Below are 21,114 nucleotides of genomic sequence, written 5' to 3' on the forward strand. Positions count from 1 at the left end.
GTGGTCAGTATTGGAATGACCTAGCTGAATTGCACAGAAGATGAATGGGCTAGTAACTGGCTTTTGCCAAGGGAAAATTACTCATTTATACAATTGAGCCTATTCAGCAATTTTGAGATTCAATTAAAAATTTAAAACCAAAATGTTCTTTCTTCTGTATCTTTCACCATCTAGAATAAGAGCTTGAGTGCCATGATGTGGTGTCTTAACTGGGCGGGTGGGTCAGGTGCGGGGAGGAACCTGACACAGATCCTCAGTATTTATTTCCAGTAGATAGTTTATTTGTTAAATGACTGTGACAGTTTCACACTTGTCTGTTGCCATGTTTTTTAGTGCACGAGCATAGCTGTGTCTCGAAAATGGTTGGCTTTGGGCAGTTCAGGAGGAGGACTCAATCTCATTCAGAAAGAAGGATGGAAGCACAGGCTTTTCCTTTCACACAGGGTAAGATTAAGGGTAGCCCTGTCATGTACCATCCGGAGTATCTTTCATAAATTCGAATTTCTCCATTATCAGTGATCATTTGGACTAAAAGAAGGTAAAACTTGAGATTTAAAAGTAAAAAATTACCCATTTTTGAGGAGCTGCCTAATATTTTTCCTTTTGTGCTCTAGGAAGGTGCAATCTCTCAGGTCGCCTGTTGTTTACATGATGATGATTATGTTGCTGTGGCTACCAGGTAAGAAACTGTTCTAAAACTGTCTGATCTTTTCCAAATGCATTTGAAGTTGACAAATGTAGTTGTGTGTTTGTTAGGGTGACCAGCCATCCCAGTGTGCCTGGGCCTGACCCTGTCTTAGCACTGAAAGTCCCGTGTCCTAGGAAACCTCTTAGACACAAGCAAACCAGGACGGACAGTTGGTCACCCTAGGGTCTGTGGAAAACACTAATATGAGAAAACAACATTTCTGTGACCTTAAAAGAGAAAGGTAACAGGGATAATTTAGAACATCTAAGTTCTCCTATTATATTGGATTGGTGGACTAAAGCAAGGAAATTAATACCTTGGCTTTCTGCTTCCTCTTTTCTGAAGAATAAGAATTTGCTTATATATTTAATATAGTTGATATTGTGATGCATTGAAATAGTACCTTTTTCACCATTGCCAAAAATTTGCTTTTGTGTCTCAATTCTTGCAGTCAGGGTCTTGTAGTTGTTTGGGAATTAAATCAAGAGCGTCGTGGGAAACCAGAACGAATTTATGTGTCTTCAGAACACAAAGGCCAAAAAGTTACAGCTCTCTGTTGGGATACAGCTATTCTTAGAGTTTTTATAGGTGATCATATGGGGAAAGTTTCTGCCATCAAACTCAACACTTCTAAACAAGCAAAGGTAAGAACCAGTCCAGTTCTTTTTGTATGTAGGTGAGATATAAGGTGTTGTCTTACAGAATTTCAATTAAAGGACACAATTTGACCTACAGTATCTCTTGGGGACTGATCTAGAGCTCAGACTATGAATTTTGAGAAGACTTGTTTGCATGTAGTACATATGGTACCCTGGTTTAGCTTGACACTGTTACAGAATGGCTTCTGTGAGCTAACTTCAGTAATTTGCAGTTGTCTATTATATTACTCCATAATTCACCTGCATGGCTCATTTAAGTAAAGCATTCTTTAATACTAGGCTGTTAAGAAAGAAAAGATGGCTGGACTTCCCTGGCGATTCAGTGGTTAAGACTGTGTGATCCCAATGCAGGGAGCACAGGTTCGATCCCTGGTTGGGGAACTAAGATCCCGCATGCCACACGGCGCAGCCAAAAACAAAAAGGAAAGAAAGAAAAAAGAAAAGATGCCTGTTTATTAGTTGTGTGAATAAAATGGCAAACATAGAAATGGTACCAATTGCCCAGGGTCCTATTCTCCTGGTCCCTGGTTAGAAGAAACTCATGAGTCTAGGTATATTTTTCTCAGGATGGATGTAACTTGTTGTGAATGGAATCTTAAAGACACCTCCTGGATTGCGCTAAGCAGTGTGGGTCCCCAGGCTTCCTGCCACAGTTGTTGGAGTAGAAAAGTTGAGTCTCAAGTTACCCTAACAGAATGCTCCGGTCTGTCATTAAGGCAGAGCCAACCTGCTCCTCGCTGTCCCTCTCCTCCAAAGCTATTATATCAGAAATGGGGAACTTGTCTCTCATTGGCTTATTTGCATGTAGGATCCTGGTAGAGAAAAAGAGATCTAACTACTATTGGCTAAGTTATTTTAATCAACACATCAGAATATTCTTGATGTATTAATTAAATATTCATGATGACCCATCAAGGTTACTACTTGATTCCTAACATATTTTTGATATACAGTTGGAATTCTACACTTATTATAGCTCTGATTTGTCTTTTTTCCAAAGGGAGAAGTACTGTCTACAGGTGAAAAATTGTCTCACATATTCTAAAACTTGCTTCATCTTTTTCTCCCCAACTTCTAAGAATAGATAATTACAAACAGAGCCTTAAGAATTCTCTTCTGCAGTTATGTAGCAAATTATTTCACAAAACTTAAATGAGCGAAACTTGATATTCTAACAGGCAAATTAATTTTGGCCCATTTAAAGTTTTAATTTTGCTGTCTAAGCTGTTTTCATGTAAAAGGTAAAGAGAAGGGGATTATGTGTATACGTAAAGATAAATAAACTTTATTTCCTTGTCACATCCCCTTTAGGCGGCTGCTGCCTTTGTGATGTTTCCTGTTCAGACAATAACAACAGTTGACTCCTGTGTTGTCCAGTTAGATTATTTGGATGGAAGATTACTTATATCTTCACTTACTCGATGCTTCTTGTGTGATACTGAGAGGTATATTGACTAACCATGAGTCATTGGAAATACAGAATTTTAGAACTGGAAGGGACTTGGAAGTCATCTCGCCCAAACCCCTCAATTCAGTTATACAGATATTAATAAGGAACCAGCTGTGTGCAAGCTGATGTTAGTGAGTAGAGAGGAGGTAGAGGAGAGTGACATAGTCCAGTGGTTGACTAAGACAAATATTCAGTTAACTCTACCAAGAAGCCTGGTCTAAGTGTCATGAAGGAAGGCCGAACAAAGGCCTGTTTCTATATGGGGAATTGGGAAGTCTTCCTTGATTGAGTTTGTTGTTGTTGAAATTTGTTGTGTATTTAATAGAATTTTACTATAGGGTAAAATTGGATGAAAAATAAGAACTTTATGAAGCTGACAGATATTTAATGAAATCTCAACAGTGGAACCAAAGGTCCAATGAATGGCAAAGGAGTACATTGGCGGTAGCTGTGAAATACCAGAACAGAATAGGAAATGGTTTGAAATGAATGTTGTGTATTGCTGTGTTGAAGTTCTTCAGCCATTCTCACCGCAGGGAAATATTCACTGGGCATTTTTTTTCCCCCTCCATTGGCCCTGTCCAGCTACCATATTCCTCAGGACCCAGCCCCTCTGTTAAAAATTTATTGTGGAGAATTTTGAGCACACACAAAAGAAGAGAGAATTGCATAATAAACCACTGTGAGCCCACTAGCCAGCTTCAGTAATTTGTTGAGGATATTTAATAGGTGAAGTTTGAAGGAAGAGAGGTAAGAGGGGATAGCATATTCTAGCAGGAAGGAACAGCCTCTTGGGGAAAAGTGAGAAAGAATTAGGCATATTCTAAAATGTGTCCTCTGGCTTGAGTAGGGGAGTCGTGGGAGATCACGTTGGTAAATTAGCACCACATGGAGAGTGACAGTCTTAAATGTCACACTAATTAAGTACGTGGGTTCTCAGATCATTTTAAGAAAGTGTACATGTAGAAAATCAGGGTTTGGAAATTGATTCCCTTAGAACTATTCAGGATTGGAAACTTTTAATGTTTTTCCAGGGGTTCTTGTGTCTCAGATAGAAGACTGCTATTCTAGAAAGTAGGAGACTGGATTCCAAAAGTTTTGAAGGAATGTATGCTGACTGTCAGGGTTAGTAGAGGGAAGGATGAGGAGAGGATGCACTTTGTTTTTATTTTCTTGGGATGAGAAAGGTATGTGGGAAGGAGACCAGTAATAGTAGGTTGCAGATGTCTGGTATCAGAGAACCTAGCTGTACAGCAGAGGCGCAAGGCTTTGATGCAAAGGATCAGTTTACATAGAATTAGTAGGAAGGATGGTGTACTCGGTTCTGACTTATTTCAGACTGTAGATCGGTGGTGAAGTTAGACTTACAGAACTGGAGATCATGTAGTGTCACTCTTTCATTTTTGCAGATCAGAAAGCCTAGTGAGTGATAGAGCTTGCCTCACATCATGCAGCTGGGAGGAGGCAGACTAGAATCCTTCTGTCTTGATTTTGTGCCTTTCCTGTTACCTCAGTTACCTCTAGTATATTCTTTGACATTGGACCTTTGACCATCAAATCCATCCTTGAGATTTTGGTAAAATATTTGTTAGCTTCACAAATTTCTTAAATATTCTTCATCTATAGGTTTTCGAGTTTACCAAACAGCCCAATTCAGAAATTTGGCTGAAATTCTGACAAGTGGTCAGAACACTGAATTGAATGAACACCTTATTGGGGTTGTTTTGAGAATCTAGTGAAATGGTATAAAGAGCTAAATAAGTGGAGGCTTATTTTTCCCTGTGTGCAGTACAGTTCCTAATCATTTATACTCCCATTTTACAAGATTGTGGCTAGAGTTGGTTATGAGAATAACTAACTGCAAAAATAACATGTTTTAGAAGTGCCTACTTTGTTAGCTAGAGTTCAGTTTGGGGGTACATGGATAGTACAATAATTGAAAAATTTTATGTATGTTTTAAGTTTCATTTCAAGGTATATTCCCTTCCAAACAAAGAAGCATTTTTCTTTTTTAAACAAAGGCTCCTAATAACTAACCAAAGTGAGATATGAGTTTGCTTTTCCTGCTACTTTCTGTCAGTATTGTTAATGAACGGGGTGGATCCCAGGAGGAAATAGAACAAACAGAAACAAGAATTATGTTGTAGTAGAGAGAACATTGGATAAGGGAGCCTGACAATATGGTTTCAAGTTCTAGTTCTGCCGCTTCTTAAACCTTGCCAAATGTCAGTTTCCCCATCCAGAATGTAGAGATAATTTTAAGGATTAACTAAGATAATGTATAGGAAATACCTAGCCTTGTGCCTGTCACATGTCGTTTGAAAATGTGGAAAGCAAGATTAATGAGCATACAAATGAGAATGAGTTGACTGTATTGGTTTACTCAGGAAATGTTTACGGCACTCCTCTGAATTAGTAGCACTGTTGTTAAGCACCATAGAGGATGTGAAATAAGCAAGAAATATATTTTATCTCCCAAATAAGGAACATAGGTAATAAAACCGTAACTTCTTGTATTGCTCTGTATACATTTTAAAGCACTTTCACATCCATATTCTTCTAGTAAAGCTGATGCTATATTTTATTCATAAAGCAAATAAGTACAGGGATATTTATTGGATTATCTAAGGTCACGTAGTAAGTTCATGCTAGAGACCATATCAGGCCATTGTCCAAATAAAGAGTTTGGGTATACGGAGCACTACAAGGCATTGAGTGCTTTCTGTGGGCCAGGTACTGTGCTGTGCACTGGGAATTCAACTAAAGAGGAAAAAGAAATGACGTTTGTCCTGAAGAAAGTCGTAACCTACTGTTCAAATAGACACAACTACCGTATATAACGTGGTGAATGCTTTGAAAACATAGCATGGGAAGCATATCGTTCTGCTTATAGGGGTCAGGGAAGTCTGTCAGAGGAGGAATGGTGGAGCTAATTTATGAAGAATAAGTAAAGGAGTGTTTGGAAAGAGATATCCTCATTCTCACCTTCCATGTTCTCAGGCAGTTTTGTATATGCAGTTCTCTTATATATCTAGCTCATGTAACCCTCAGGGAACAGAATGTTCCAAGGTACAGACTTTCAGAAGGACTTAGCATTTTGAGGAAAGAGTGAGGCATTTATTGGGTATATGTGGCAGAGGAGTGGCCTGGAGACAGGGTAGATCAGTAGCCTCCATGGAGTGGCCGAAGAACAAGGTGATTTGGGAAGCAGTCAGTAGGACTTAAGGATGTAGGAAATGGTTTGGTAGCACTTACTTTTTAGTTTTGAAAAGAGCGTTCACATTCTGTGGATAATAAACTGAGTACTAACTTGAAGTCATTTGCTTTCTGTAACACAAATAGTTAATGGCAAATCAGAGCTAGAACCCTATTTTGACCTTTCCATTCTGTTGTTCTTTCCAGTAAATTGCTAATATGAGGAGAGGACATTGTGGGTGGGGTTATTATGACCATGCCGATATGTAGTGCCATTGCTTTTGACTTTTTTGTGAGTAAACATGCTTTCTCTTTTCTGCGGGGGTCGGGTATTAGAGAAAAATTTTGGAAAATTGGAAACAAGGAAAGAGATGGAGAATACGGAGCTTGTTTCTTCCCTGGAAGATGTTCTGCCGGCCAGCAGCCCCTAATATACTGTGCTCGCCCTGGCTCCAGGATGTGGGAAGTGAACTTTGATGGAGAAGTTATAAGTACACATCAGTTTAAGAAACTCCTCTCATCACCACCTCTTCCTGTGATTAATCTAAGGTAATGATTTGTATGGCCAGTAGGGAGTATTTGAGGAACTTACAGGGAGGATTTGGTTTGAAACCTCTGATATTCTACATGCGTTAAAGATTTTATCATGCCTTTTAAGAGTGAAGTAGAATTTTTATTAAAAGATTCAGAGAAACCAAAAAGTCTTTAATCAATTATCTTTCATATGCTTAAAGCAAATTCAATAAGGGCAAATGCAGTTAGGCTCTTGAATTTGTTTTGGAGGCAGAAATTTTCCTATATAGGGAAAAAGATACTTTTATATTTTGATTAAATCATTAATCATGTTTACTTCCTAGATCAGAACCTCAGTATGATCATACGGTTGGATCCTCCCAGTCTTTGTCTTTCCCCAAACTCTTATATCTTAGGTAAGTTTCTCCCTTCGATCCTTTAAAAAAAAAAAAACACTTAACTTTTCCTCTTTGTTTCTTGTTCAAGGCAGTTAGCTTTTCAAGTTTGTTTTTGTACTAAATCATTTTTAGAAAATTAGGAAATGACTGTGTTATGTGAAGTGTTCTACATATAAGAGGAATGAAAAAAAGCATAGAAATATGCTTCCCTTTCTGTTTTGAACTGGCCTAAACCAGTTGGACACTTCACAGTTGTTGAGAACTTTTGACAAATAGAGCTCAGAGCTGTAGATACACATTCTTTCATAACCTCCTCTCCCTAGTGGGATATTCCAATGAAAGCAAGTCTCAGACTGAAGTCTGCTGCATAGGTATGTTTCTTAGCAGGCAGGCACAAAAGTAGTTGTAGAACTTGTTCTTTTAAGCTTGGTGAAATTTCAGCTCTCTATTCTTCAGGTACTTTGCATGAAAGATCTGCTCAAGGTGGATCCAGCCAGCCATATTCTAACATCCGAGTTCAGCTAGCCTTCTAGTTGGATTAGGTACAAAAAAGTCCACTATTAAGTGGCAGCACAGAGTGCCACTTAAAGCTATCAACTGCTGGGCTTGCCAGTTCTTACAACTTGTTGTACAAGCATGGGCGTACCAGTGTATGATTTCCAGTCAATCTGTGTGTCTTGAACTCTTCTTATTTCAACAGCAGAATATTATTTCTAATATTTCTTAGGCTAATTAATAAGATCCCTAATGCAGATTCAGAGAATGTTATTTAGAGCTGGTATAGGGTACTCTGGAGTTTGGCTCCTGATCGAGTTCTTTCAAAGGCTAACTAACCATGCTTTGAATGTAATTTTAAAAAACACTTGAAATGTTAACTAACTGCCCCTAACTAACGTATGTGTATGTCACACTACCTACAATGCAGTATTTGAAAATAAATTGTAAACAGTATAACTCTTTCACAAGTCCATAATTCATCCTAAAAGTTACTGGAGAAAGACAACTATTTATTTGCCCATAGTTAGATAAAGCATATTAAACACTCTTTCTGTACGGCGCTTATCACAGTTTATAATTACGTATTCAAACAGTATTTATGCCTCTCTTGCTCCTAGACAGTAAGGCCCTTGAGGGCTTCATGTCGTTTTGTTCACTGTGTTATTCTCAGCGTTTGGCATAATGCCTGGCACATCATAGACACTTAACATTTGTTGGCTGTGGTGTGATATGTGGGGTGTGGGGAAGTCCCCTACCCAGGAGTATGTTTTCTAATGGCAAGGCCAGTCTGCTTGGTTCTCCTGGTAGTGTTTTTCCTTTGAGTTAAACTATTTAAAGCTCCCATACAAGTTCCTGCCATAGCAGACAAAGCCCTGCATGATCTGGCTCTGCCTACTCCTCAGCTTAAGCAATAATTAATGCCACTTTGAAGCTTTTACTGACTCCTCCAGTGGCTCACGTTAGACACTTATTCCCTTGCACTGTTGTCACATCTTGTTCATTTCTCTGTCACCACCCTGTTTCACTGTACTATGAATATCCATCCCAGTACCAGATTGTCAACTCCTTTGCTATGGGCACAGTGCTAGGCACATAGAAGGTTCTCACATAATGGCTAAAGTAAAGAGTTTCACAAAGATTTTTTTGAAAAAACGTGAGTAAGAGGGCTTTTCTTTACTTTTTTTCCCATGTGTACACTTGTGTTATGGTAACCTTCACTGTTACACCCACAAATTCTACGGGGAAGCAAATTTGTATGCTTCATTTTCTTTGGGGTACACTGGTGTCACTTTCTCTTCCTTAACTTTTTAAACAATGTTGTTAGGCTTATGTCCCTGTCTGTTTATTATCAGTGAAGGGGAAGGGGATGAGGGGTGTGTAAATTACCAAGTCTCAGCTCTGATATTAGTCCCCCCCACCCCCCACCTGTTCTTGAGGAATCTTTCCAAGCTGAATGTCAAGTTCAGTGTCAAAATCCTGATCCTGTATCTCTTTATTCAGGGATCTTCTGGCCTCTGGGTTTTTTTTCCCCTCTGGCTCCTAAAGGCAGCCTTCCAATTCTACTTATTTTGGACTAGGATTCTGACCATTTCTTCCTTCTTTGTGACAAAGATTACTTTCCCACAGGGACAGTGATCTGATCTTATATTGGCAGAATGTTTAATATTTGTGTGAGGACCGAATTCCTGTTAAATATTGCTCTTAGTTTCATTGCCACATGATAACCTTTTTTAGTACTCTCGGAGGCATAAACTTAAAAAAAAGTCCCTGTTCTCAAGATTATAGTTTGTTGGAGAGATGTAGTTTATTTCTAGAAAATGTTTAACAACAATAAAAAGTAAGAGTTGTGACAGTGCAATACATGATGAAGTGCCGTTTGAGCGGGGTTGACGAGAAATAGGTTGCGTGCAGGAGGGGGAGTGCTGTGGGCTGTCGGGGAGGATTTCAAAGGGCAGTAGAACCGCTGCTGATGCTTAAGTGGTGGGTAGAATGAGAATGTTATATGGGGAATGCTCTAACCGGGGATTACCAGTGGTGTATAAAATAATAATAGCAGCCTCGAGAGAGTAAATGAGATATATGAGCAAAGGAGTATAGAAGGAGATGAGCAGAGATGGAGAGTACCAGAGGACTGGAAAGGAAGGTGGACCAAGAAGTAGTGTCCAGAGTCTAGGAAGGCGAGATTCAGGAAGGAAGGAACAGTCTGCAGGGTTGGCCTCTGCTTGGGGATCAAGAAGGAAAATGAGAAAGTAGGTTATTGGGTTTGGCAGTTAGGAGATCTGTGACTTTCCAAGAATGTAGTTAAGTGGAATGATCAGGATTCCAGATAACAGTGGGTGGGTCAGTGAGGATAAATGAGGGTAGAAGTAGCTTCGGTGAGGTACGGAGAAAAAAGTCCAGGTGTTGGAGCCAGACAGTCCTTGGTATAAATTCTGACTCTTCTGTATTCATGCTGAATGGCCTTCAACGTGTTGTTTATCTCTCTGAGCTTCAGTTTTTCTTTTTTATAAAATAGGGATAACACTCCTATCTTGATGAGGTGCTACAAGGTTAGATAATATAGGTATAGCCTTTAATGAAAAAAATAAACTCCCATAGTTGACTGGTAGTTTTCAACCTTTTATTGCCCACATACAACTAAGGACATCAAAATATTACCCTCTCTGGGACTTCCCTGGTGGTGCAGTGATTGAGAGTCCGCCTGCCAACGCAGGGGACACGGTTCGAGCCCTGGTCCAGGAAGATCCCACATGCCACGGAGCAACTAAGCCCGTGCGCCACAACTACTGAACTTGCGCTCTAGAGCCCGCAAGCCACAGCTACTGAAGCCTGCGGGCCTAGAGCCCGTGCTCCGCAACAAGAGAAGCCACTGCAACGAGAAGCCCACACACCACAACGAAGAGTAGCCCCCGCTCGCCGCAACTAGAGAAAGCCCGCGTGCAGCAACAAAGACCCAATGAAGCCAAAAATAAATAAATAAATAAACACATGAAAAAAAATACATATATTACCCTCCCTAAAAGTGGCTCACTAGAGCAGTGATTAGTGGTTAGATGTGATGTTTAGTCTTTGTTTTAGATGTCATACCAGATATGGGAAGTTTAGAGTAACAAACGTCAGGTAAGATACCAGCCTTTTATTTTTCTAGAAGGTATTTCGTGTATCTGAATTTTTCCCACTTTGGTGTCATATTATGCTATCTTTTACTGGCCTGTTGTTACAGACAGAAAAGAGGTGGTAGGACGTGATTGGCTGGATCAACTGTTGTGTTTTCTTTGTACAGGCTGATTTTGCTTTAATAGCTAATGTGAGGGTCTGAAATCAGGGAATTATAAACTTCTGATTCCGAGCAAACTAGAATTCTCTTGACCTCTTCCATTTTCTCTTGCAGTGAGCACTGTGTGCTGACTTGGACAGAAAGAGGAATTTATATTTTCCTTCCTCAGAATGTTCAAGTTCTTCTTTGGAGTGAAGTCAAGGGTAATTGTGTTTTTCTTCCTATGTAATTTTTAATCGCATGCTTGTGAAAGATTTAATTATTGTAGGAGGATTCTTTGCAGTGTAAGAAGTAGAAAATAGAATGAGGTGACATTTCTTTTAAAGATTAACATCATAGATGTATCCCATTATAAGGTACTTACAAAGTATACATTTGTGAATCTATGTATAGTTATTTAGTTATTTTAAATACAATTTTCATTTATTCTTAAATATTAGCAACCACTGCTAAGGATTGAATGGGTTAATTTTTTTCCTCTACTTATCCTGAATCTTTATCCCTGTTAGAAGTCTTGCTTTAACTCCTGTTTTGTGTCTTAATAATTTAGGATTGAAAAGTCCTTGTGGGAACAATAGCCATTTTATGTGGCTGAGGCAGAGAAAGTCAATCTCTATATTCTTCTGGTTTAAACCAGAAATGGAGGAAATAAATCTAGCATTTTTAGCATGACTGCTCAGAGAGTGTATCTTGACTTCTGAGTCATTTTCTACTTTGTAAAAACATAAAAAAGATGAAGGAACCATTACTTACTGATCTGACCAACACTGATTTCTCGTGAATTAAGCTTCCTAAGGGTGTCCCGTGAAAACTAGTCATTTAGGTCATTTCATGGTGTTCTGCCAAGACAGGTATTTTTTTCACGAACAGTTTGTTGATTTACACACTGCACTGAAATCTGTTACAGGTATCAGATTCGTAACTCAGAAGCATGATGGTCTGGCCTCCGAAGTGCCCACTTTTAAAGTCGCAATTTCTTTTCACAAAAAATAGCATTTTTAAGAACAGAATTTTAGATCAGAGAGATGTTTCTTTCTCTATCTTTTATTCTTGATCTTTTTTAAAAGAATAGTGTCTAAGATATGATTTCTTCATTGAAATGCAAGTATAAAAATAGAGGTGAAATTCAATCAAGCCAAACTCTATATAGAAAATGAATTTATTAGAATAATTTCAGCCATTGCAAAAATGGAAAAGGAGTACTTGGTTAATGTCCTGTGTGTTCACCCCTGTGGTTTTTGTAGATATTCAGGATGTGGCTGTCTGGAAGAATGAGCTGTTCTGTTTGCACCTAAATGGGAAGGTCTCCCATCTTTCCCTGTTATCTGTGGAACGTTGTGTGGAACGCCTGCTAAGGAGAGGCCTGTGGAACCTGGCTGCTCAAACTTGCTGTCTTTTCCAGAACTCTGTCATCGCCAGCAGAGTGAGTCAGAAAGCTTACATGTTCATCTGGGTTGTTAAAACCATTCTAGCTTGCAGGATTGTGCTACACAGTTGCTTGTCTTTATTAGCCTGCAGATTAAGCAGCAGTAAATCCCCAAAGGAAGCATGACCAATAAATCTGGAGTGGGGATGGGGGGGTGAGAAAAACTGTATACTTTCCATTTAAAAAAATCAAATTTACCCACAAATTTATTTGAATTTCACGCCTTGTTTTAAGTGAAATTATTATATGTACAGTAACTCTAAATTCTTAATTCCTAAGAGAATTCTTACTAAGTCTTTTACTAGCTTTTAAAGCCCTTTTAAAGCACCTTTGAGGTTTTATGTTCTATGTTAGACCTCTTTCAATGTGTTGGCCATTTGAATATAGATTTAGTTACAAACAGAAAGCTCTCCTATTGGTTCTACTTATCCTTTTATTAGGGAAGAAAAACTTTGACTATAGATAAATTGGAACATTTGAAATCTCAGCTGGACTTAACAACCTATGGTGATCTGATTTCCCAACTGGAAGAATTGATCTTAAAATTTGAACCTTTGGATTCAGCTTGTAGCAGTAGAAGAAGCTCCATTTCATCACATGTAGGTATTCTCACTTTTAAAAGGGTTTTGCTGTACAGTAAGATTGTTCTACATTAGGTTGTACTCATTTACCTCTAGGATCCCAAAACTTACCTTCCTTTCCATGTTGTATATTGTTTGGGGGGGTGGTGAAGAGGGGGCTTTCTTTCAGCTGTTGGACAACCTTATGAAGCCTTCATTTAGGTGTGTCTTAGAGCCGCATTTTGTTTTGTCATTGTTTATTATATTCTGTTTGAAAATATACCTCATATAGCCTCCAGAACAAGTTAAGTTACCCTTAATATGTGATTTCAGATGCTTCATGCCAGCTTGAGTCTCAGTGCAGCTCAGGATTGTCTCATTTAATCCTCATTCTCACATTCTCACAGCCAGACTTCATGGAGACCCGCTAGAGAAATATGGTAGCATGATGCCATGAGCAGGTGAGAGGGACCTGGCTGCCAGGAGCCTAGACCTTGCTCACCATTTTGTTCTAATAAGCCATAATTGTCGTTAATGACTTGTTTCTTTTAGTGTTGATTTTTCTCTTAAAAAGCTATATCGTGTTATAAAAGTTTAACTTTTCTCTAATTCTTTTTCTTTTTAGGAAAGTTTCAGCATCTTGGACTCTGGTATTTATCGTATCATTAATAGTAGAAGAGGCAGTCAGTCAGATGAAGACTCTTGTTCCCTTCACAGCCAAACCCTCTCAGAAGATGAGAGACTTAAAGAATTCACCTCACATCAAGAAGAGGACCAAGCAGATCAGTGTTGTGGCTCACATGGAAATGAAGGTGAGGAATGTGTCTTTTATTGGTTGCTGATGTGAAGCAGTTATTTTCTGTGACTTCTGTTTGCCAAGATTATCTCATGCATAGAGTTTTCTACAAGGTGTTAATAATTTTATTAAGTTGTTAGACTTTCCATCCAGACCTATTGATCTGTTCACCATTAGAAGAATGGATTTATGTTCAGTTGGGTTATTTTTCCCCTCCTGTTTAAGCTAACATTGGTAAAGTACCTAATTATTATCATGCGTCAAAGTGCTGGAAAGGTTAAGAAAGGAGGTCATTAACCAAAAGAGTGGAACGATTTTATCCTAACCAAATTATTTTCCATTCGGAGTGAAAAATTACTACAGTTTTGGGGGTCATTGCCTTCACTTTTCGATGTTCAAGTATTCCTGTGACCGAACTGTTGAGAAGAGATTAATAGAGACTCTAAGCTTCCTTTCCAACTTATGCGGATTCAGGGTTAGTAGGAAAAATGAAGGTACCTGTCCAAGTGTTTTATATGTGGGCCATCCCGTGCATCTTGTAAACCTGTGTTCCACTCATTTGTGTTTGGGTCAGTTGTGATTTTGGTATTGAATCCTTCATTTCCTTTGCTTTATTCATTTCAGAATTTCTTTAAAGATTAAAAAACTCTTCATGTGATTAGATTTTGTTTTTTCTCCCCAATTCCATTCATCAGACAATGTTTCACACGCTTCAGTGATGTTTGAGACAGATAAGAATGAAACTTTTCGCCCCTTCGGCATTCCACTGTCATTTCGTTCTCCATCTCCTCTTGTGTCTCTTCAGGCTGTCAAGGAAAGGTAAACTCATTAGTCTTGTCATTTAATCCCACTTCTGGTTTTACTTCAGTTGTCATGTTAGGCACTTTTGCGCTGAGAATGGAAAGACATTTTAAATGAGGAAAAAGAAAGTCTCTAGATTATTCCTCATATAGCCTGTTATACGAAGCCGTTTACTTCTCGTTTCAATCTTGGGGAATTTATCTTCCCTCTTTGTTTGAGTACCTGGATATTTGAGTTGTTACAAATGTGTTTTTTTTCCCCCTCAGGCTGAGCAAAAGTTTAAAAATGTTTTTTCCTCATCCCTGATAGGAACAATTTCCATACATCATTAGTCATTTCTTAACTTAATCATTTCTCAGTTTGGGCTCAGAATTGAAGACTCTTCAGAAGTCTTTCTAGCTACTCCATGGGCCCAGAACTGACTTACATGAATTTATGTCCAAGTTTTTCCACTTAAACGTTTTACCATAATAGGATAAAGTCTTCATAATTATAACTTAATAATTATACAATGTGTCATTGAGTCCCTGTATTATGAATAAACTAATGATTTCTGTAAAAAAAAAAAAATGACATTTGAGTTTGAGAGAGAAGACGTTCTGCAGCTCCTTCACTGCTAATGGGAGTTTTACTGGATACAAATTTTGCTTTTTCAAAGGATATATTGTGACAAATCAGCAGCTGAGTTTCCTGAAGAAATTCTTTGGCTAGGATGGGGCAGGTTTTCACATGGCTTTCTTTGCCTAAGTAGACAGAAACATTGCAGGCACAGCTGCAATTAAAGACCTTTTCTTTAGGATTGAATCAGAGTAGTTTAGTAAATGAAGTGAATCCTTATTATAAATTTTACATGGGCCTTATGTGAAATATGTAATTGATTAGGGAAGTTGCTATAAAGAGTCTTTCTTTATAGGAAGTAAAGAAAGACTTGCTAAGTCCAGGTTGCCTTCAGGGACTGACAGGAACATAGAGAACTCAGATACTGAAATTTTCATTCTTGGCAGTAATGAGATTTTTTTTATATTAGTTTATTGGTATTTGATTTCCAGCGTTTCTAGCTTTGTGCGTAAAACTACTGAGAAGATTGGCACCCTTCATACGAGCCCTGATCTGAAAGTGAGACCAGAACCCAGGGGTGATGAGCAGTCATGTGAAGAGGATGTGGGTCCAGTCACTTGCCCAAAGGAGGAAGACACTGAGTAAGCCGTTGCAGAGAAATCTGTGTAAATTCTAGAGGACACAATTGTCGGTTTGAAGAGAGCCATAAACCATGTCCTCTTGAAGAAGACACATGTATGACTCTGTTCATTGTAGATTATTTGCATAGCTTATAAAAACTGTGAATACCACAGAGTAGGTGTTGGAAAATTACATCAACCCATAGCAAGTCTGTTGAGACAGAATTTTAATTTAGCACCTCTTCTTCCATCTTTCTCCTGAACAACTTCCCTCACCTCCAAATCTCTTCAAACTTCTGCGATGTTAGAGAAGGAGTATTAGAGTAAGAGTAGGATAACCAAGGATATAGGCCTTGTTCTGATTCTGCTTCTGACTAGCATGTGACGTTGGTGACTCATGCCCTCTGGCCTGTAAGATGAGAGCATTGGCATTAATGTCGTCACGTGCCTTCCTATGATATGCTGGTGGCATAGTCCTTATGTAGTGGAGTTGTAGCAGAGCCCTTGGTCTGGCACAGTGTGAAGTATCTTGTCCATCTGGTCTCTGCCTTTTCTCATAATTCAGGGGATCTGGGCATTGGAGGCAGGCAAGCTCAGCACTCACCCAGGAATTGAGATAGACCCACAGGGCCAGTGTATACTGACTGGACATTCCGATGAGAAAAAAGGTGTGTTACGCTTAGAGTAACTTAATTATGAATCCCTATGTATATCAGGAAAAAAGTGTAGATAGTGCTGTGACATTTAAGGCAGCCCTCCGTCTGACGTTAGCCCACCTTTCCAGCTTCATTTCCAGCCACATCTTTCTAAGCACTCTAAATTCCAGTCCCGTCAGAGAAGTGGGTGTGTACACCTCACTACTTTCTTCCTGCTGTTTCTCCCACCTGCAGTATTTTCCGCCCATTTTTCCTAACGCAAATACACCCCCTCAGGAAAGCTTCTCTTGATTGCCTGGTCAGAATAATGATTCCCGTTTCTGTGCTTTCAGATCACAGTGCTTGTGCTGCTCTTTAGCATTCATTCTATTCTCTTTTATATTACAGTTGTTCTCTTGTCTTTCTTTCTGACTAGAGCTTACTCTGGCTTGAACTTACTCATCTTGAAGCCATGGACCATTTTTTATACTCATCTGTTTGTTTCATGTATCATTAAGTACAATACCTACCACTTAGTGAGCACTTAGAAATATTTGCCCAAGGAGGTTCTAATCCCCTTTAACTCTTCTCACACTTTTCTAGGGGAAAAGAAGAAGTAACTAGTCAACCTCCAGAAGAGGACAAGTTTCAAGAGCTCAAAATGGCAACAGCAGAAGCAATGTGAGTATTTATGGGTGAGAAAGTTTTATAGTGAGTGGGAATGACTTCTTGAGATCATTAGTAGTGGTCCTGAGACAGTGTGGGGCAGAGGCAGTTTCATTTGGACTTGAAATTCATGAATTAATACAGAGGTAATGTTCTCTGTGTTGTTGTCTTGCTACTGAGATAATTGTTATTTAAAGAGTTGAAAAGTAACATTTATTCTGGATAAGTAATGTTGTATCTGTTAGGCTTATTTAGCATGAAACAGTTTGTTTTTGAAAAACCACATAAAACATAAATTTCATACTTGTCTGTCTTATATAGGACCAAGCTACAGGACCCACTGGTATTGTTTGAACCACAGTCTCTGAGAATGGTTTTACAGGAGTGGCTTTCACAGTTAGAAAAAACATTTGCCACGAAGGACTTTTCAGGCATTTCAGATACTGGCAACTCATCCATGGAATCAAACCAGGGTATGCTATTGCTTGATGAGTCCAAAAAGGGAATATTAGACGAAGAAGATGAAAAAGAAAGAAGGGACTCTTCAGGCAATGAAGAAACTGTTGATCAAGCAGCATGTGAATCTGTAAATAGTCTGAGGGAGTCCCTGGATGATGACATTTTTCAAGTATGTTCTCCATGCAGTATAGCAGACAGTCTTCAGAAGGACCTGGCTGAAATGACAACGTTGTGTTTGGAACTGAATGTACTGAATTCTGAGATCAAAAGTGCAAGTAGACATGTAGACCTCACTTTGCAACAGTGCTCTCCTGAAATTCTGGCTTGTCAGTTCCTAAAGAAGTACTTTTTTCTTCTGGACTTGAAAAGAGCAAAGGAGAGCATCAAGCTGAGTTATACTAACAGTCCTTGTGTTTGGGATACTTTTATTGAAGGACTGAAAGGTAATAATCAGATTGCCTTACCAAAGATAGAAGTTTATATAAAGGACAGTAGCATCTTGGCATTTTTGAGTTTAAAGAAGAAGATTTAAGTAGAAAATCACCTCTGTTCTGGTCAACCATCCATTCAATTTTCCACTCAATTTAGTTTTTTGTTTGTTTGTTTTTTTCTGTTGAGATTGCTCACTTTTTTTTTTTAATTGAAATATAGTTGATTTACAACTCAATTTAATTTGTAATAGTTCTTGCAACTATTATAAGAAGTTTTATTTCTCTCACAGTCATATTCAGAAAATGAGACAGCAATGTTGGAGAAGTTGGGTTTAAGTAAAATTCTATAAATGCAGATATATGAAAACCAGAAAATCCCTCATGTAACTTACTAATATAGAGATAATATATACCATTTATTGAGTACTCACCAAGTGCCAGATAATATGCTAAACACTTTGCCAGCATTCTTTCATTTCATCCTTACAACACTTTGGAGTAGATGGTGTTGTTCTGTTTAATAGGTAAGAAAACTGAGGCACAGAGAGATTATAATAGTTGAGTAGGCTAAACTGCTGTAATATCTCATAATAACTCAGATACAATATAATAACTCAGATATGGTAGTTTATTTCTTGCTCATATATCAGCCCAGGACAGATGTTCCAGGTCAGTGGGCAGCTCTCTTGCATGTGGTAACTCAGGGTTCCAAGTTCCTTCCATTTTTTTTTTTTTTTTTTTCCTTCCATTTTTTGGATCTCTATCCTCCCTTAGGGCTGATGATTAAGATTGGGTTGCTATGTCCAGGGGGAAGCATGTGGAAGAGGCAAACAGGCTCTTACAGGGAGGTGTGGCCTGGTAGTGGCTTACATCTCTTCTGTTGGTGAGAATTCTATCTCATGGCCCCACCTAACTGCAAAGGAGTCTGGGAAATGACCTCTCCAGGTGTCTAGAAGGAAGAGGATGGACATGGGTCAAGAGCTTGCATGTCTGCCTCAGAGATTTTGGTGGGCAGTCAGCAGCCTCTACTTCACACTTGACTGAAGGTCACACTGTTGGTCATCCTCATGTAGAAACCAGCTTTCATACCCTAGAGGCCATGCCTGCCCTTTCTACTACATAGTCCCATGTTTTTGAACAGGTGGATTTTCTTAACGCAAAACTCTGAATAACAGATGTCATGTTTCCAATAATTGATGTAGACTTTAAGCAAACTTTTCATTCATTACCAAAAGTGAGTAGTCACAAATAGAGATACATTTTTATATTATCTGACTTAAAGATCATTGAGGTTTCTAGAAAAAAGGATCTATGGTTACAGTTCTGCTTCAGTTCACATTTAGCAGTTAAAACCATAAGAAATGATTTCAGCTTCTTTTTCTGAATTGAGGTAGACTGTCTTTTATATTGAAGTAAGAAAAGTTATTTCTTTTCAAATAAGTTCAAATGTTTGATATTACTTACTGGAAGTTTGCTATATCTGTCTCTATTATGTGATTATACCCAACCTTGGTTACAGGAAAATAGCAAAAAAAATAACCACTTCATCAACCTGAGTGGTTAACTTATTGCCGGAGCTGGCTGGAGCAAGTGTGGTGGGTGTTTGAGATGATGCAGCTGCTTCCAAATTAAATTTAAGGGGATAAGTTTGGCTTAGCGCCCACCCAATCATAAAGCTTTCCCTCACTTCATATGCTCTAAATGATGGCCTTCTCCTCTGAATCCCTTTAAATACTTACTGTCTGACCCAATCAAATTGGAAATAATGAAACTGGGAAAAATTGATATATTTTTTTAAACAAATATATCGCAAATTGAAGGTTTGGCTCTTTAGAAATGGTCTGTTGAACAGGTTCCACTCTTCTAATGATGTTGTAATCATGAAAACAGCTTTGGAACTGTTCTTTGGGATTTATCTTCAGACCTAGTTGAAAACTTCTTGAAAAAACTCATTTTACTTTCGATTCATATATATGTAAGCATATATATTTTTTAACTACAAGTAGTTTTAACTAGATCTTCACTCACTTTATTTACACACTTGGCTTTAAATGACTTGGCTATTCCCCAAAGTCAGATCTTCCTTTGGAGGAAGATTTGTTATAACTGATGTTTTTAAAAAATAGGTCAAATATTTTTAAGTTAATTTAATTAAATTTAATTAACTAATTTTTTCCCAAAAGATGGATTAGGGATACCAGTTCTAGAAAAAAACTGAAGAATTTGGCATTGATGGTAGAAATATAGCTTATATATATATTAGCTTGCATATATAATAGCTTATATATGTAATACGTATATTACATATATAAAGGGGACATTTTCAATGGTAATAGTCACGTATTGGTTATCTGTTCCTTTATCTTGTTTAAAACTTCCAATATGCTTTGCCTCCCAATTTGATTTTTTTTTTAACATCTTTATTGGAGTATAATTGCTTTACAATGGTGTGTTAGTTTCTGCTTTATAACAAAGTGAATCAGTTATACATATACATATGTTCCCATATCTCTTCCCTCTTGCGTCTCCCTCCCTCCCACCCTCCCTATCCCACCCGTCTAGGTGGTCACAAAGCATCGAGCTGATCTCCCTGTGCTATGCGGCTGCTTCCCACTAGCTACCTATTTTACGTTTGGTAGTGTATATATGTCCATGCCACTCTCTCACTTTGTCACAGCTTACCCTTCCCCCTCCCCATATCCTCAAGTCCATTCTCTAGTAGGTCTGTGTCTTTATTCCCATCTTGCCCCTAGGTTCTTCATGACCTTTTTTTTTTTTTCCCCTCAGATTCCATATATATATGTTAGCGTACGGTATTTGTTTTTCTCTTTCTGACTTACTTCACTCTGTATGACAGACTCTAGGTCCATCCACCTCACTACAAATAACTCAATTTCGTTTCTTTTTATGGCTGAGTAATATTCCATTGTATATATGTGCCACATCTTCTTTATCCATTCATCTGTTGATGGACATTTAGGTTGCTTCCATGTCCTGGCTATTGTAAATAGAGCTGCAATGAACATTTTGGTACATGACTCTTTTTGACCTATGGTTTTCTCAGGGTATATGCCCAGTAGTGGGATTGCTGGGTCGTATGGTAGTTCTATTTTTAGTTTTTTAAGGAACCTCCATACTGTTCTCCATAGTGGCTGTATCAATGTACATTCCCACCAACAGTGCAAGAGGGTTCCCTTTTCTCCACACCCTCTCCAGCATTTATTGTTTCTAGATTTTTTGATGATGGCCATTCTGACAAGTGTGAGATGATATCTCATTGTAGTTTTGATTTGCATTTCTCTGATGATTAATGATGTTGAGCATTCTTTCATGTGTTTGTTGGCAATCTGTATATCTTCTTTGGAGAAATGTCTATTTCAGTCTTCTGCCCATTTTTGGATTGGGTTGTTTGTTTTTTTGATATTGAGCTGCATGAGCTGCTTGTAAATTTTGGAGATTAATCCTTTGTCAGTTGCTTCATTTG

General features: G+C 38.4%; 1 protein-coding gene across 9 annotated transcripts in view; it reads left to right on the forward strand.

Moving 5' to 3' along the window:
• HPS5 (HPS5 biogenesis of lysosomal organelles complex 2 subunit 2) overlaps nt 1-21,114 on the forward strand; it is a 45,388-nt gene that overhangs the window by 6,902 nt on the left and 17,372 nt on the right. For all 9 annotated transcript variants that reach the window (XM_057552279.1, XM_057552273.1, XM_057552277.1 and 6 more), the window contains 14 exons: nt 334-444; nt 615-679; nt 1,140-1,332; nt 2,659-2,792; nt 6,329-6,541; nt 6,850-6,921; nt 10,793-10,881; nt 11,923-12,101; nt 12,545-12,703; nt 13,290-13,476; nt 14,156-14,279; nt 15,311-15,460; nt 16,678-16,755; nt 17,062-17,642. In XM_057552279.1, the coding sequence (XP_057408262.1) occupies nt 334-444; nt 615-679; nt 1,140-1,332; nt 2,659-2,792; nt 6,329-6,541; nt 6,850-6,921; nt 10,793-10,881; nt 11,923-12,101; nt 12,545-12,703; nt 13,290-13,476; nt 14,156-14,279; nt 15,311-15,460; nt 16,678-16,755; nt 17,062-17,642 (2,335 nt within the window). The remainder of the gene's footprint in view (nt 1-333; nt 445-614; nt 680-1,139; nt 1,333-2,658; nt 2,793-6,328; nt 6,542-6,849; nt 6,922-10,792; nt 10,882-11,922; nt 12,102-12,544; nt 12,704-13,289; nt 13,477-14,155; nt 14,280-15,310; nt 15,461-16,677; nt 16,756-17,061; nt 17,643-21,114) is intronic.

The sequence above is a fragment of the Balaenoptera acutorostrata genome, chromosome 9 (genome assembly GCF_949987535.1).
Source record: "Balaenoptera acutorostrata chromosome 9, mBalAcu1.1, whole genome shotgun sequence".
NCBI classification, from domain to species: domain Eukaryota; kingdom Metazoa; phylum Chordata; class Mammalia; order Artiodactyla; family Balaenopteridae; genus Balaenoptera; species Balaenoptera acutorostrata.